The sequence below is a fragment of the Engraulis encrasicolus genome, chromosome 1 (assembly GCF_034702125.1).
Source record: "Engraulis encrasicolus isolate BLACKSEA-1 chromosome 1, IST_EnEncr_1.0, whole genome shotgun sequence".
Taxonomy (NCBI): Eukaryota; Metazoa; Chordata; class Actinopteri; order Clupeiformes; family Engraulidae; genus Engraulis; species Engraulis encrasicolus.
The window spans coordinates 54,272,294-54,290,360 of NC_085857.1; the positions used below are offsets into that span (position 1 = coordinate 54,272,294).

An 18,067-nucleotide genomic window follows, 5' to 3' on the forward strand; every position below is an offset into this window, starting at 1 on the left:
CCTCACTTGGTGATATCTCCTGGTGCATTCTGCAGTGATTGGTTCCAGTGGTGCAATCGGTTAGTGAATGATACTTATTAGGCAGTACAGGCTGAGCGACGCCGAGGTTGTGAGTTTGAACCTCATTCGGGGGAGGGCACATTTAGATGGTACAGAATTCTTAGAACTCATGTGCCGTGGAACTAAATTACAAATTAAAAAGTTCCTCCTTTGAGGACACCACATCTCCAGGGCTCTAGTGGTGCATGTGGTTAGTCCATATATTTATATTTTTAAGCAGTACAGGCTGAGCAATGCTGAGATTGTGAGTTCAAGCCTCACCTGGACACAATACACTTTCATGAGCACCTGCAAAAGGAAGCGGTAGTAATGTAACAGGGCATAAGTCTCCTTCCCTTCGCTATACAATACACAGTAAAAAAATGTCCGTAATTAAACGGTACAAACTACCGTAGTCCAATGAAGAACTTTTCCGTAATATCATTTTACGGATGCTTTACCCGTATTTTGAAGAATGCAATGCATATGACAGTTACATATGACATATAAAATTGTGGGGGTTTTTGACCGCTCAATGTCTGATTCATCCTAATGTGTAATCCGGACCTAATGATGGGAATCTGATTTGTTTGTTTTAGGTATTTTGCAGAGCAGTGTTGACTGTACCTGCTGCCCAGCAACCAGTGTTTACCTTTCACCTAGCAACTGAGCAAATGTGGGCATTTGTGTGGACTCTTGAGGCTGCAGATCACTGTATTTCCTTTCCCTGTTACAGGGTTTTAAATAATAACCTGTAGTGTCTATTAAAGTGTGCGTTTCTGCTCAATTCTACTCAATGAGCAAAAAGACCATCATGGCGAAGTACAAAATACAGCCTGGCCGGTGCATGCCTATAGGCCCTTTTCCACTGCTTGTTTTCCACGGCACAACACAGCTTGGAAACCACCCATCGATTTTCCGGCCAGATGAACCGAGCTGAGCAGGTGCTGTCGCTGCCTACTACGGAATCAAAAAAACAATCATGCCGGCACCCGATCAATTAACTTAAGAGAGTTCTCTTTAGTTTAACACTTCATTACTTTGATATACTGTAAAAATCGAAGGCAGAAGTCCACATTAGAGTATCCAAATGTCTTTCAAACTATATATAGCCTGCAACCGATAGATTATATCTGTTGGCCTTACGTTAGTCAACTAGCCTAGGTAAAGTAATGCTACATGACAACGCCAAAAATGTAACTCCAACCACACTCCGGGTAGCATGGTTTGTAATGGAAACACAGATCAGGTTGGTTTTCAAGCACGGGCACAGCACGGCACAGCCAGATTATATGTGGAAAAGAGCCTTAAAAGTCTGTTTAAATCCTACAGTAAATATGAAATAGGCTTGCTTTAAAGGAAAGAGTAAATATTGAATAGGCCTAACTGTCCATACAGAGCTGAGGTTCTCATCCTCCAAATGCTTCAAGTGTTACCACCTTAAAATCAACACACACACACACACACACACACACACACACACACACACACACACACACACTTTCACCACCTTCAAAGCAAACCAGCTTTCCATGTGTGCCAGTCACGAAAGTCTCTTGGCAAATAAGTTGCAAATGTGTGTGTGTGCAAAACTTTTGGACCTAAGAATATTTTCATGACCCCCACCCTCCATATTCCAAACACCAGTTTTGTGTTGCTTCTAAATTCTAATTTTAATTCACATGAAACGTTTAAATATTTGTTACTAACCAATGTATGGAATTATGTAGATAGTAGATACCCTACTCTACTCTTTAAAAAAAGTTAGTCTAGATGTCAACCTGTGGATTTCCCTTTTATTAAGCAAAGTTACTTCTTTCTGCGAGCCCCCCAGCATTCCCTCTGCCACCCATCTAGGGGTTCCGGTCCCCAGTTTTGGGAACCACTGCTGTATACAATACTTTATCATAATAGGGAAAAACACAAGAACACCAAGCACCAAGGAATGCAGTGTCACCCTTTTCCGTTGCTCATTTCTTTAGTTATGTGGCACTGGTCACGGCTACTGTGTCACACACACACACACACACACACACACACACACACACACACACACACACACACACACACACACACACACACACACACACACACACACACACACACACACACACACACAGCTGAGTGACTGAGTGACTGTATGGGTGGGGCATAACACTCACTCTCATTACTCACCATTGCTCTGTATTTGCTAATAGGGAGCACAATACACATGCAAACACCTACAGTAAAACAAATAGGCCTAAGTAATGTTGCATGCGTGTGTGTGTGTGTGTGCGCGTACGTGCAAACATTGGACACACCAAAGGTATTGACCCAGTTTGGTGTGGTGTTTGACCATAAGTGGTTCACACGCCCTTGGTCAGTCACATACCCTGAAGTCTGTGTGTGTGTGTGTGTGTGCAAACACATGGGTGCATGTAGGCCTATTTATTTTTAATTTCACAAAGTTTCAGCATTGTCACAGTAAAGACAAGACTAAGCACATCTCTTGCTGCCTTCAAGAAACAAGTAAAGACCTTCCTCTTTCGAGAGGAGCTACTAAACTAATGCTTGAGCTGGCCTAGCCCCAGGGCAGACTCTTGACATGATGTTTAGTTTAGTTTGAGTGTATGTGTGTGCGTGTGTGTATGTGTTTGTGTGTGTGCTGTGTGTGTACTCTTTATAATTATTAAAAAAAACCCTCTTTGCAACTGCACTTTTTCTGTTCCTGTGCACTTTGTATTTGCTTGTGATGTTGGCTTGATTATGTCCTCTTTTGAAAGTCGCTTTGGTTATAAAGCGTCTGCCAAATGCAATGTAATGTAATGTAATGTAATGTTGGGATAGGTGCCTTGCTTAAGGGCACCTCAGGAGGAGAGGTAAGGGCGGGATTTGAACCTATACAACCCTCTGACCTGAAAAGACCATCTACAAACCCATTACACTGTGGCTTTTGATCTTATGATCAATAAGGTAAAATGCTTCACTCAATCAGAATCACATTTAAGATATGTTTTATTAACAATATCTGGACATATACTGGACATGCAAAGGAATTGGGCCTATCAATCCATTAGGGAGGACATGCGTAAGCGGTTTGGGGCGTCAGATTTGGGTGGGAAAAGCAAAGTTTTTGCTTAAAACCTTGAATATGTGCTGCTTTTATACACCAAAACCATACCATACATTCAGGGGTGGATTAATGCACGGGCCTACCGGGCCCGGGCCCAGGGGGCCAGAGTCCCCAAGGGGCCAGGCCAACTTGGCCCCGTGGCCACGACCCAAACCGGCCTTCAAAACCACCTTTGCAATAATTATCTTTCCAATTATTTGAGTTCATGAGTTGCTACCATTGATTGTGGTTGCTACAACAATTACTTGTGTGTAGGCTACTATTGTATACCTACTGTTTGGTGGATTCGGCATTTGAAATTGCGCTTTTGGGCTTTCAGTCATAACTGATGGATAGTAATCTCAGCATAGCATCACATGCATGGCCATGTGACATTAATTTTGTCATTTCAACATCTCAAATCTGAGGGAGTGAGTCAGATGGGATTTGCCATTCCTTGCCCTAAAATTGATTAGAATGCAGGAAATTGCATCTAAAATATACAACATTTTCTAGGGGGAGGGCCACCACACCCCCCTACACAGGCGCTCCACCCGGCCCTTGGTGCTTGTTTCTATTGGAGGAGAGAATGTGGAGACTGTCTTCTTACAAGTACTTAGGAGTGCACCTTGACAATAAACTGGACTGGTCCACAAATTCAGATGCACTTTATACAGGAAAGGCCAAAGCAGGCTCTATTTCCTCAGAAGGCTGAGGTCCTTCAATGTCTGCAGCCAACTTCTGCTTATATGTTCTACCAGTCTGTCATAGCCATCGTGCTCTTCTATGCTGTGACTTGGTGGGGTGGAAGCAATAGGAAGAGAGATGCGGAACGCCTTGACAGACTGGTGAGGAAGGCGGGGTCAGTGGTGGGCATGGAGCTGGAGACTCTCACCTCAACAGCTGAGAGCAGAGCCCTGAACAGACTGGACTGTATTATGGATAATCAGCTACACCCCCTTCACACCACCTTCAGTAACCAGCTGAGTCTGTTCAGCCACTCTGTGCTCTCACCTGCAGGACAGACAGGCTAAGGAGGTCCTTTGTCCCATGGGCCATTCAACTGTTTAACAGTATACAGAAGGACACTAAGAAGGACATCATTATTGGGGATTGGACTGGCTGAGATGCCAGAGCTGACCCAGATCGGGAAACCTCTTGGTGTGTGTGTGTGTGTGTGTGTGTGTGTGTGTGTGTGTGTGTGTGTGTGTGTGTGTGTGTGTGTGTCTGTGTGTGTGTGTGTGTGTGTGTGTGTGTGTGTGTGTGTGTGTGTGTGTGTGTGTGTGTGTGTTTAGCTACTTGACACCTGAATTTCCCCCTGGGGATCAATAAAGTTTCTCTACTCTACTCTACTCTACTACACAAATTGTGTACCGACCAACAGCACCCCCTGCCAAAAATATGTTGCTGTGCCTCTGCACACACACTATGTACGTATATAGTTCTATAACATCCCAACTCTATAGCATGGGGTGAGCTGGTGTGTATCATAGTGTCCAATTACCTGCTAGCTGTGAGCACTGTGTGTAGTTTTCTTAGCATGTCTGATTAGCAGGGTCAAGGGTGCAGTTTTTGGGGGGGTATCGGGGGCTAAGATAGTGTCTGGCCCAGGGGGGCATAATTTCTTAATCCGCCCCTGCATACATTGGCTAATAGCAGCAATAATCACTTATATGGTTAATGATTGTGTAACTTACTGTAACCTGTGAATTTCACGGTAAGCAATAACCACCTAATTTGAAATTCTCACGAAAATGAAATGCATGTATTCCCCTAATATTGCTAATTAATATTAAGGCACAAAAAATGTTTGGCCTTTGGAATAAACATTTGCGAACACAGTAAGTTCAGGGTTGACTATTATGGTCTGTTTATTGCTATGGCTCTTTGAGCATAACTGTCCTGCTCTGAAGTCATCTATAATGTATATGAGAGGATTAGGTGTGTGTGTGTGTGTGTGTGTGTGTGTGTGTGTGTGTGTGTGTGTGTGTGTGTGTGTGTGTGTGTGTGTGTGTGTGTGTGTGTGTGTGTGTGTGTGTGTGTGTGTGTGATGGAGCAGATTGTTGACACCCTTTTACAAGGATACAATTTCAGCTGGCAGTCTACTTCAAAACAGCTGAAACCAACACCTAGAACGGCCGCACACACACCCCGGCCAATACACACACACACACTTTGCAACATCATGCTATCACACACACGCACACACATACACGCGCGCACACACATACACGCGCGCTCACACATACACGTGCGCGCGCACACACACACACACACACACAAACAGACACACACACAGAAACACACACACAGCCGGCTCACCCAGGGCTCCTTGGCAGATGTCGGTCCTCGTGGCCCCTTCCACTATGAACTGGGGGTTCGAACAGATCTCCTGTTGAAGAGAACAACAAACATGCACATGCACATTGCATTACATTACACTGAGTTGATGATTTGAATTACTGCAGTTTTCTAACTGTGATCCAAAACAACTTACAGAATGCGTATGCAATTCAGCATCCCAAATATGAGGCATATCCCGGTTATGATCATATTCGGGATAAGGTGCTTATATGAGCACAGAGCGTTATATCCCAGTCTATATTCTTGGCCGTTATTGAATTCTCTTCAAATGCGTGTAGCCTGGATACCAGCAACAGTGTTCTATGGAATAAGTTGTTAACATGTGTCAGTATCCCGACTTCTGTCGGAATACTCGACCTAGCATATCCCGATTTCTCAGTATCCCGAATATGGGCTTATTCGGGATACTGAAGGTGGGAAAACACACACACACACACACACACACACACACACACACACACTTGTCCCGTGAGGGCGTTTGTCTCCTCTGAGAAAACCTGATCTGGCAGAGACAAGAGGTTTCCATAGTGACATAATGTTGTTGTTATATAGTATTTACCCCAGACACCTCTCTCTCTCTCTCTCTCTCTCTCTCTCTCTCTCTCTCTCTCTCTCTCTCTCTGTCTGGTTTACATTACACAAACAAGCAGCCAAACCATACTGTTTTATCATTAACTTGTGTGGAGCTGTGTGTGTGTGTGTGTGTGGGGGGGGGGTGGGGGGGGGGGTGGGGATTGTGTGGTGTGAACAAAGAAATTATACTTCATCATTTTAATTACATTTGTTGAATGTTTAACATAATTACATACACATTTTAACACAGCTCTCACATTCTCAACCCAGGGCGTACAGCTTACTTGCCCACCTCAATACAGTACATACAATTTAAAGGACACACCATTCTCAATTCTGGGCCCCTCCTCTCCACGGGCCCAGGACCAACACACACACGCACACACACACTCACCGAACGAGCTGGTCCCATCCCAGTGACTTGGGACACACACATACACACTCACCACGCTCCAACAAAACCTCACTCACAAAACCTCCACACACACACAAACGTATCCTACTCGCACACTCATACTCTCATTTGAACGTCCCATGTCCCGTTCCAGCGCAATACAGAACGCGTAGGCCTACTTTTATCTATAATTATAGGACTATTTCGTATTTCAAGGGACGGTTGGTAACCCCACACACACTCCTCACTCACCGCGAGCCTTTTCCTCTCCTCCTCGCTCCTGGTCTTGGATGAGTACTGTCCTAGCGGATCCTATCCCAGAGACATGAAAACACACACACACACACACACACACACACACACACACACACACACACACACACACACACACACACACACTCACTCACTCACTCAACGTCCCCCAAAAACCACACACACACACACCTCACACACCTGCCTCTCTGTGGGTCGTTGCAGTGCACTCCTGGTCTTGGACAAGTATCTCCCCAACTGGTCACATCTTAGATACTTGGACTTGGACGCACAGACACACACACACACATACTCTCACCTCACCACCCGCCCCCAAAACCTCTCACATCCTGCACACACACACAGCCTATGCACCCCTACTGTTTCCGTTCCACACTCCTGGGGTGAGTTTCTCAAAAGAGAAGTTGTTAGCCTGTTAGCAACTTCGGTAGTTGCCAATGGGAAAATGCATTGAAAACAACAAAGTAGCTGATGTAGTGAGCAACTTTGGCTTCGAGAAATTCACTCCTGGTCTTGGACGAGTACCATCCCAACTGGTCCCATCCTAGAGACGATCTTGGACACACGCACATGCACACTCTCACCTCACAGCCCCCCAAAAACCAGCCACACACACACACACACACACATCACACTCACTCACCGTGGGTCGTTTCCACTCCACGCTTCTGGTTTTGGACGAGTACCGTCCCAGCTGGTCCCATCCCAGAGACTTGGGCTCGGCTGGGAAACTTGGGTCGCAGAAGAGTCTCCCGACCCCCAGACTCTCCTGCTTCAGGCTCCTAAAGTCCTGCCCGTTAAAGGGCACCGCCCGGGCGTTAGAGCCCACCCCGTCCTCCTCGCGATCCCTCCTGCGCGCCAGGTGGTGGGCCACGTTTGACATCCTTACACCGTGAAGTGTCAAGTCTGTGTGTTAAGTGTGTGAGGTGTGCGGTTTTGCAAGTGTGTTAAGTGTGTGTGTATGTGAGGGTGTGTGTGCGAAGTGAGGTGTGTGTGTGACCGAAAGAGATGAAGAGTGAGTGAGTAAGAAAGTGTGGGTGTGTGTTTTGTGAGAGAGGGAGAAAGAAAGAGAGAGAGGGAGAGAGAGGCAGAGAAAGAGGACACAGGTGTGTGTATGAGAGAAAGGGAGTAAGAGACTAGGTGAAGTGCTGGAGGAGTGTGTGTGTGCTGACTGAGGTGTTGATGGCTTTTGTTGTCAGCAGGTGGCTGATGATTGGCTCGTGGTCAGCATGGGCGGGGCTATAGATTACCTGCCGCACAGGTACACTCTGCATCACGTGAGTGTGCAGTACTAACTGTGATGGTGAGAGGCGGAGGTAAGAAAGAAAGAAAGAAAGAAAGAAAGAAAGAAAGAAAGAAAGAAAGAAAGAAAGAAAGAAAGAAAGAAATCAAGCAAGAAAAAAATCAAGCAAGAAACAAATCAAGCAAGAAAGAAATACAGCAGGAAAGAAAGAGAAAGACAAGGAGAGAGGAACAAATATACATGTACCTGCGTACATAGGCCTGCTATAATACCGCCCCTATGGCAGTGCAGCAATCCGTTTTTGCAATGTTAAATCAACACTACAGAGGTGTTTATAAAGGTTCATTGTAATATTAACAGTGTTCAGGTGTGTGTGTGTGTGTGTGCGTGTGTGTGTGTGTGTGTGTGTGTGTGTGTGTGTGTGTGTGTGTGTGTGTGTGTGTGTGTGTGTGTGTGTGTGTGCGTGTGTCTGAGCGCATGTCTATGTGTGTGTGTGAGGTTAAGAGGGGGTGGTACACATGACTAGGTAGGGGGGTAGAGTGAGAGGGGGGGGGGGCTACTATGGCAGTACATGACTGTTCAGTAGTCCTTTTTTCAGTGTTAATTCAACACTAAAGAGAAGGACCACATACAAAAGAGAACTGCTTACAATGGTACTGTGTAATGTATTAACAGTGTTCAGGTATTGTCTAATCCAACTGACACAGCCCTGCATTAGAAGTCGAGTATGTGGTCATGTGATGTCTTGTTTACAGTACTGGCCCGTTATTGTTACAGTAAACACAGCCAGGGGAGCTGCACTCCATGCTGGTGGTGAGAGAGAGAGAGAGAGAGAGAGAGAGAGAGAGAGAGAGAGAGAGAGAGAGAGAGAGAGAGAGAGAGAGATGCATTTTAAGAATACTTTATTAAAACAATTTGTACATGATGTGTACAATCAGATCATATTACACACTTAAAATGTGCAAAAGTAGCCTAGATTAAAGAAAATAAACCAAAATAATAAACAAAGAGATGAAGAGAAAAACAAAACAATTTTCAGTAACAATTGCGCAAATATTTATTTTCCTGGTTAAATAAAGGTTAAAAACCTGTAGTTCCGCGCAGCTTTGTGAGCTCCACTACTTCGGTCGGGGGGCGGGGCCCCTAGGCAATTGCTTATTTGCATAATGTTAAGTCTGGTCCTAAATGACAGAATAATCCAATAGAGCTCGCAAGTGGGTGACATCAAGTTGTATGTGGTGGATAAGCATTTTGATAAATAAAATTCCCATGTTACAAGTCATAGGGATACAGGTTTGCCAAAAATATAAGACAGACATCAACAACCAACAGGGGGCTCGAGAGTTAGGCTACACACACATACAGAGGTCTGGAAAGAACCAGGCTAGTGTGCACACATACAGGGCAAGACGGTTGTAGAAGTGACGAGGAATCCACGTAGTAAAGTACACAGACTGAGGTTTATTCACACGAACTTGTACGTACAACTGACTTGTAGTGAACTCTATAATAACTGACAAAATACCCAACAGACCCCTGCGGCATCTTGTACGTCATGTTGCCAGGGCAACAATCATACACATTCTACATCCCCCCTCTTAACAAAGCACAGCAAATCAGTGTTGTTTTTTCTTTTGGATAATAGGGACATGTCCTTAAAGGATTTATCCGGAGTTGGAACAAGTTTGCCTGATTTTTGCATGTTTGGGATGAAATACAGTCACTCTAGAGCAAAATCAAGGCAAAAGGATGCGTTTTGAGAAAGTTTGATAATATCACGTTAGCCTCGTTATCCATATCAGCTATGCAATATGAAAGATGCGGGCATCGTTTTTCGGCGGTTACACACATTTCAAAAACACAACATTTTAAAGTCTTGCACAGCTCAAAACAACGTCACACTTATGTAATATGGTGAAGGTGGTCTGCTTCACCATAGAGTTCCCGTGCAGGGTTAACCAAGAAATAATCCAACAGACAAGTGATTGAGGTACCACTAGAAAAATAATGTTTGTTTATTTACTACAATAAATATAAAAAAAGAAAAGAAAAGACAGACAAGACAAAACGTCCGAGGCTATGGGTGGCTAATGACTCTTTACGTACAGTGGGTACCACTACTACACTACCCTAGGTGACCCCCCAAACCCAGTCTGGTATATAGTGAAGACACTGCACTCGTATGAAAACCACACCACTCAGTAATCCACAGCAAACTACGTTGTACACGCATTACTACTTTGTGCTGACACACAGGACCCCCTACTACGGGTGCGTATGAGTTAGGTATGCCAGCCCAGAGCCTCGGTTTAACAGAAAACAAAAATCGGAAAAGTAAAGGGACAATACACTTGGCCATGAATACACAAACAAAATCTAAAAGGCACATGGCTTGGAGGTGTACACAGAGAGAGAGAGAGGAGAAAGCGGCACAACCACTCATGCATGCCGCTGTAACACACAAAAGACAAATGTCAGTCAAATTACTCTTTTTACGCATGGTCACTAAAACATTTTCACTCTTAATATTCCATGGCTAATGCACAGCTTCTTAATACCATGTGCACTTATAAAAGACTAACATTAAAGTGTCAGTGTGTCACCATAACAATTTAGCAGGAGACATTTAGGTGAGACAAGAGGATGGAAATGGTTAAACATGATACCTGCGCGGGGATGCTAGTTGCGCAGCGCTCTGGAGGTGTAAGGCACATCAGATAGTCCAACCAGGAAAACCCTTGTCCTGTTTTCACATACAGCGTTCGGGCATATGAGCACAACATGAGTATCATACACAAATCACACTTATTCACAAAGCGTAAGGAGTATTGCAATACATCACAGGGGATAGGAGACAGTTAATACCTGATGGTGACTCGCTTGCCGATAGTGGCGTGCAGTTCAAACACGGCAGGGCTGAACACTAGTTAAGTGTTGTGAATGTGTACTCTTTTGCTGAGCGTTCACCTCGTTGTCGAGGCTCGTCATGCAACCAACTGATTCAGAAGGTAGCCTACAGTTGCCAGAAGACTTAGCTTCTGTCGGGGGTAGCCTTAAGCTACACCCCAAGCAACGTACAATAACTGTGTGGCTCTAAGCCACCAACAGAGCCCACCCGGCTCCGTGCAAGAAGGCTTTGCAGCCTCAAGCTACATCAGAAGCACCATCTCTCTGCTCCGTGCCAAAAGGACTGAGAAACTATTTCCAGCATCATTTTATCTTCCTCTGGTTATTTCTCCTGCGACTACAGGTTCCGGTTTCAGGAGCCTGGAAATCACTTTGTCAGTGCTCCCTCCGCTGGGAGGGAGTGTATGTGTGTGCGTTAGTGCGTGCATGTGTGTGCATCAACGCATGTATTTCTGTGCATAAAAACAAATAAAACAACAGGCGCTCCACCTGGTCACACTTACCTCGTAATATGTTGAGGGTATCCACACATAAACCAAAGTGTCCAAAGTCCTTCATGTATTCTTGAAAGGTCTGCAGAATGTGTTTTGTGAAGCTACTACCTTGAGAATATCTAAATTACGGTTAAGACAACTATTTGACACTAAAGTCCACCAAGTTGATTGCCGAGTGCGTCGCACCATCAGCTGTGGTTACTCGCTATGGAAGAAATAATCATAGCTGATGGTGCGACGCACTCGGCAATCTACTTGGTGGGCTTTAGTGTCAAATAGTTGTCTTGACCGTAATTTAGATATTCTCAAGGTAGTAGCTTCACAAAACACATTCTGCAGACCTTTCAAGAATACATGAAGGACTTTGGACACTTTGGTTTATGTGTGGATACCCTCAACATATTAGGAGGTAAGTGTGACGTTGTTTTGAGCTGTGCAAGACTTTAAAATGTTGTGTTTTTGAAATGTGTGTAACCGCCGAAAAACGATGCCCGCATCTTTCATATTGCATAGCTGATATGGCTAACGAGGCTAACGTGATATTATCAAACTTTCTCAAAACGCATCCTTTTGCCTTGATTTTGCTCTAGAGTGACTGTATTTCATCCCAAACATGCAAAAATCAGGCAAACTTGTTCCAACTCCGGATAAATCCTTTAAGTGATCCAGGGTAAGGCATAAGGTCCATAGGGCATAGTTGCTCCAGGGTAAGGCATAAGGTCCATAGGGCATAAGGCATAGTAGATGATTGGAATGTCAGAATAACAACATACTGCATTAATCATTGTGAACATTTGAAATATTTTAAATAACACCAACATATCGGAATGTATAAGTAATACATGAAGAAGGGATAACCTTATAGGAAATATAAACGTGACGTAATATGCATCCTCACCGTGTTTCCTGTTTGCAGTGGTGGCAGGCGTTTTGCTGACTTGTCGTAATGTGCCTTGCATCGCTGCCTTGCATGTGTGAGAGCGGCCTGCACCTGTGTCTGCACGCTGGGTACGTACATTGCTTTGGTCATGGGAATGAGAGTTTTTGTGCGCCAAGACAGCAAGCGCTGCACTGGTGAGGACAGTCCATCTCTTTGTGTGTTTCGAATGTTGAGCAGAGCCGCATAGATGTCCGTCTTGTCTCGTGTGCATTTCTCAAGCAGGTGTTTGGCTGAACGAACGGCCCTTTCGGCTAATCCATTTGACTGGGGGTAGTGGGGACTGCTAGCCTAGCGAGCCAGACCCGTAGAGCAAAAAGCTGTACAGGGGTCTAGGTGAGCTGGGAGAGAGTGTGGGCGGGATAAACGGTTGTCTTGGCACTCAACGTCACGCAATAGGATGGTGGAACAACCAATCCCCACACACTTCTGTGTAACGTCACAGCTGTCTTTCAGAACGTACACGCGACACGCCCCTTTGTAGGTGAAGCGGCAACTCCGAGCCGTCGTAGCAGTGAATGCGTGTGATCACCACAGCCACAAACAAGTTTCCTAATAAATCGTGTTTTCACTTACACAGTTCAAAAATGCCTCGTTTTCAACCACACGGCCCTCCTTGATCAACCAGCGAAATGTTGAGCAATTTGGGGCTTGTTAAATGGTTATATTTATGATTGTTGTCAACATGGCATGTTCAGTGTTAGCTAGCTAGCTGTATACCCATAACTAATACACGGCTGGATACCTAGCTCTGTGTAATTGACGACAGGTTGGCTAGCCGCTAGCTCGGTAGACTAGGTGTCATTCCCATCTATTTAGTAAGCTACTCAAAGACTTTCAAAGCTCCCAAATGTCTCGTTTTTAATGACATGGATCTTATTAGAATTTGGGGCAGGCATATAATACAAGGCTGGATACCTAGCTCTGTGTTATTGACGACAGGTTAGCTAGCCACTAGCTTGGTAGACTAGGTGTCATTCCCATCTATTTAGTAAGCTACTCAAAGACTTTCAAAGCTCCCAAATGTCTCGTTTTTAATGGCATGTGTCTTATTAGAATTGGGGCAGCAATTTCATTCTACACCTACGATAGTGGTCTGATAATCTGGTTCTGTAAAATACTCAAAATAGCTAACCGAGCTAGCTTAAAACATTAAATGGTCAAATGGTAATGTGTTGTGATCTATTTGTGTCCGATAAGTTCATGGTGTATTATTACATCAATCCATGTCAGCCACGAAATGTATTATCATCCAGGCTTTTTAAATTAATTAAACACTTTCGTGCTGTACGTAGCACGGAGGCCACCATGTTTCTTCTTAGAAAGTTTCCTGTTTACTAGGTAGCCCGGCCCCCCTCGCGATTTGATTGGCCCTGTCATCGGATAACTTTCAGCCTCGCTAAACGACTGGGGTCCGCTAGACTGCCCCCGGGAGCAAATTCAATTTGCGGTCGCTAGGGGCGTCTAGATTTCTAGGCTAGGGGACTGCTGGTGACGTGAGCAAAGTCCCATGTATGTGCAAATTCCCGGAATTCCCTGCTTGTAAAGTACGCAGCATTGTCAGTCATCAGTTCCTGAGGTGCACCGTGTGTGGCAAAGTGCCGTTTCAGCCTGGCGATGATGGTTGGTGTTGGGGAGATGATCTATTTCATACCAGCCAGAGTACGAGCCGACAAGTACTGTACCAGATGTTATTTCCCCTCCCACTCGAAGACGTCAGCTGCTGTGAGGGCCGTGTAGCTTCAGAGGCTTTCTTTTCTGGTGAGGTCGCAGTGCGATGCATGGAGTGCATTTGGAGAGCTCACGATCGATATCCTGGTTGATTGTGGGCCAAAACATGGTCTCTCTGGCCCTGAGTTTTGTTGCTTCGAGGCCAGGGTGCAGCTGCTTGAGGTAGTAGTGTTGCAGTGAGTGAGGAATGATGAATCGCTGGCCACGAAGCAACAGGCCGTTGTCCGTCGTGAGCTCGTCTCTCATGCTGTAGAATGGTCTGATATCGTGGGGCAGTTTTCTTGACGAGTCAGGCCAGCCTGCATTGACGATCTTGGCTAGCCGGCGGCATGTGGGGTCTGCCAGTGTTTCGTGCCGCAGCTCTTCCAGTCTTCTCGATGAGAGGACCTCCACCGTCATGACGTCATAATCCTCAGTGCTGTTGGTGTGGTCAACAGTAGGCAGATGTGCACGTGAGAGAGTGTCCGCAACATACAGTTCTTTGCCCTTTTTGTACGTGACATGGAGGTTGTAGCGCTGCAGCTTCAGCATCACTCTCTGGAGGCGGGCAGATGCAGAGTGGAGGGGTTTCCGCAGTATGGTGATGAGTGGCTGATGATCGGTTTCCAATGTCACAGGGCGGCCATAGATGTAGTCATGGAATTTTTGACAGGCGTAGACGACAGCCAGGAGCTCCTTCTCTATCTGTGCGTAGCGGCTCTCCGTCTCTGTGAGGGCTCTGGAGGCAAATGCTACGGGCTTGCTGTTTTGTAGGCAGACAGCGCCCAGCCCATGCTGAGAGGCATCAGCAGACAGCACCACTGGCTGATGTACATCGAAGTACTGAAGGACCGGGGGGCTGGTGAGGAGGCCCTTGAGCTTGTTGAATGCTGCTGTGTGATGCTCCTGCCAGACCCAGTCCACGTCCTGCAGGAGGAGCTGACGCAGGGGTGCTGTGACTTCGCTGTAACCTGGGATGAACTTTGACAGGTAGTTGGTCATGCCGAGGAACCTCTGTACCCCATGCTTGTCCTCCGGAGGGGGCATCAGGCGAACCGCAGCAGTTTTGGCAGGATCTGGCTTGATCCCCTGGTCGGTGAGTAAGTGCCCCACATATGAGACTGCAGACACCCTGAAGCGGCATTTTTCCGGATTCAGCTTGAGATTGACGGCACGCACCCTGTCCATGACCTGGCGTAGACGCGCGTCATGCTCCTCTGCCGTCCGGCCCCAGACGAGGATGTCGTCAACGACGATTGCACATGGCTGTCCTTCAAAAAGTTGTTCCATGCACCTCTGGAACACCTCACTCCCCGTCGATATGCCGTAGGGCATTCGGAGGAAGGCATACCGGCCCACTGGTGTCATGAATGTGGTCAGTTTGGATGAGTCGCTGCTGAGTGGCACCTGCCAGAATCCGCATTTTGCGTCTAGGATGCTGAACACTTTGGCACCTGGCATGTCGGCTATCACTTGTTCAACGGTTTTCATTGGATGGTGGGGTCTGAGGAGTGCTTTGTTGAGATGAACCGGATCAATGCCGAATACTGCCATCCTTCTTGCGGGCAGCCATCATCGCAGATACCCATTCCGTGGGTTCGTGGACTGGTTTGATGATTCCCAGCTTGGTCATTCTGTCGAGCTCCTGGATGATCTTGTCTCTCATGGCCAGTGGTACCCGCCTAGGGGCACATATCGTGAGGTGCACCGTGTCGCCCAGACGCATGTTGTACACGTCTGGCAGCTTGCCTACAGCGCTGTTGTCGAACCGGTCTCTGTATTCTGTGAGTTCCGGTGCCCCCTGTTGTAGTGCATGCATGTTCGGTCCCAGTTTCACAAAGCCTAGTTTCACACTATCAGTGAGACCAAGCAGGGGTTTCACATCACTGTCAACGACATGAAAGTCTAATGTCCCGCATGTAAGATGCACAGTCGCTATGCCCATTGTACTTATTACCTGCCCTCCATGGGCTACAAGGTTGACTACTTGACTGTGGTGGATGTGTGCACTGGGGTCAGTGTGGTCAAGAGTGGCCCTGGAAACCAAACTGCACCGAGCTCCCGTGTCAATCTTTACCTTTAGCTGTTTCCCAGGGATGGAGGATGACAGCATGGTGAATATCTCGCCCTTTTCTGTAGCCGTTTCCACACTTTCACAGTAGAAGGATTGAGTTGAGTCCTGCGTGCTCTCTGTGCCCATTTCACTTATTCTGTGTGTGTATCCTCTGTGTGGGGTATGGGGTGGTCTGCTCGGCTGCTGTCCATGCTGTGCGCCTGGTTTGCGCTCTCCGCCCGATCTGCAGCATTTGGAGAAGTGGTTCCATTTCCCACACGAGTTGCAGCGTTTATTGAAGGCTGGGCAGCTATTGCGATTGGGTGGGTGCTGTCCACCACAGTTTGAGCATGAATTTAGTTGCACTGCACACACGTCTTCTTCCTTTTTTATTTCTTTCATGCCAGTTTCCCTCTTCAACTCCTTGTTGCCCCTTTCAGACTGCTCGTGTAGCACACACATTTCGATGGCAATATCCATGTGTCATACTTATTCAGCGCATCTGGACCTGCAAGGTTGAGAAGTGTGTACGCTTTCACTTTTTTGCTAGCTAGCGTTAGCCCTGCGATGCTGTAGACTCGCCATTCCCGCTTGAACTTTTCCCAGTTGTCTGCGATGTTCTCATCAAAGACGAGCGGATCAATCCGTCGAAGTTTGGACATACTGAGCAGAGGCTGACTTCTGACACCATGTAGAAGTGACGAGGAATCCACGTAGTAAAGTACACAGAATGAGGTTTATTCACACGAACTTGTACGTACAACTGACTTAGTGAGTTGTGAACTCTATAATAACTGACAAATTACCCAGCGGTTCCCTGCAGGAATACGTCATGTTGCCAGGACAACAATCATATACATTCTACAGCCGGCAGTGGGAGACAAAGGGGACAGTTGTTCTGCCCTTTGTCCCCCCCTGTCATGCTTCCCTGAATGTACAGTAGGTGTGTTTGGATTGAAACTTTGGCTATTCTGTGTCAGCCCATAATATATTCATCACATACTGATACTCTGAGTGATACTACACACACACACACACAGACCCACGCACACACACCCACGACACACACACACACACACACACACACACACACACACACGCACGCACACACACCCACGCACACACACCCACGCATGTCCTACTGGCCTACTGGATACACGAACTGAACACAGTAGAACCCTATGGTTATAATGAATTACAGGACCTCAGTGTATTCTTGTAACATGCATGCACTGCTGAATGGCACATTGTAAATGTTTTAACCCTTGTGTTGTGTTCAAAAGCTGCATACACCTGTGGTGTTCGGGTCATTTTTGACCCGTGATAGCAAAACTCAGCCATAAAATACCTAAAAACACTAGTTCTCATCAAATATTGTTTTTCATCTCATAGCTAACTTGGTATGTATTCATATCCATGGAAAAACTAATTTATTTATTCATCTTTTTGACTTTACAGGTCTTTTATCTTACATTATGCAAAATCATTTTTGATGACAAATACTATCAAAACCTGTACTAATTCACTATTAATACTTCCTAAAGTGATACAATTAGTGATTATGTTGTCCATGTATTACAGCTGATATGAGAGTACAACAACCCCCAAATTTCTTTTATTAGTTTTTCTCTAATATTAGAAAATATCATCAATAGTGACATTTGTGGTGTTCGGGTCCAAACCAACCCAAAGAGATTTATAGCAGGATAAAGACCAAATGTCAACTAAATTAGTTTTTCAGTGCATAAAATGAATGTTGAATGGCATTTTTCAATAGTTATATGATTCTAGTGTGGAAAATATACAAAATAACAATTCTGTCAGATTCACAGCTATTCCGCCAACCTAATGCAAAGATATAGGAAATTAACACCTCAATGAACATGAAGAAAGTCACACTATTCATCTGAATCCACTATGCTAAGAACCTGGACCATTATCTTATTGCCAAATCAACTCTATGAAAAGTGTAAGACCATCTCTACA

At 45.7% G+C, this 18,067-nt stretch overlaps 1 protein-coding gene across 1 annotated transcript in view; it reads right to left on the reverse strand.

Annotated features, from left to right (window-relative positions):
* Positions 1-7,885, reverse strand: part of capn8 (calpain 8) — a 31,159-nt gene extending 23,274 nt beyond the window's left edge. The window contains exons 1-2 of the mRNA XM_063206104.1: positions 7,381-7,885; positions 5,456-5,525 (exon numbers count right to left, since the gene is read on the reverse strand). Coding sequence (XP_063062174.1) covers positions 5,456-5,525; positions 7,381-7,620 — 310 coding nt within the window. The 5' untranslated portion in view covers positions 7,621-7,885. The remainder of the gene's footprint in view (positions 1-5,455; positions 5,526-7,380) is intronic.
* Positions 7,886-18,067: the final 10,182 nt, after the last annotated feature.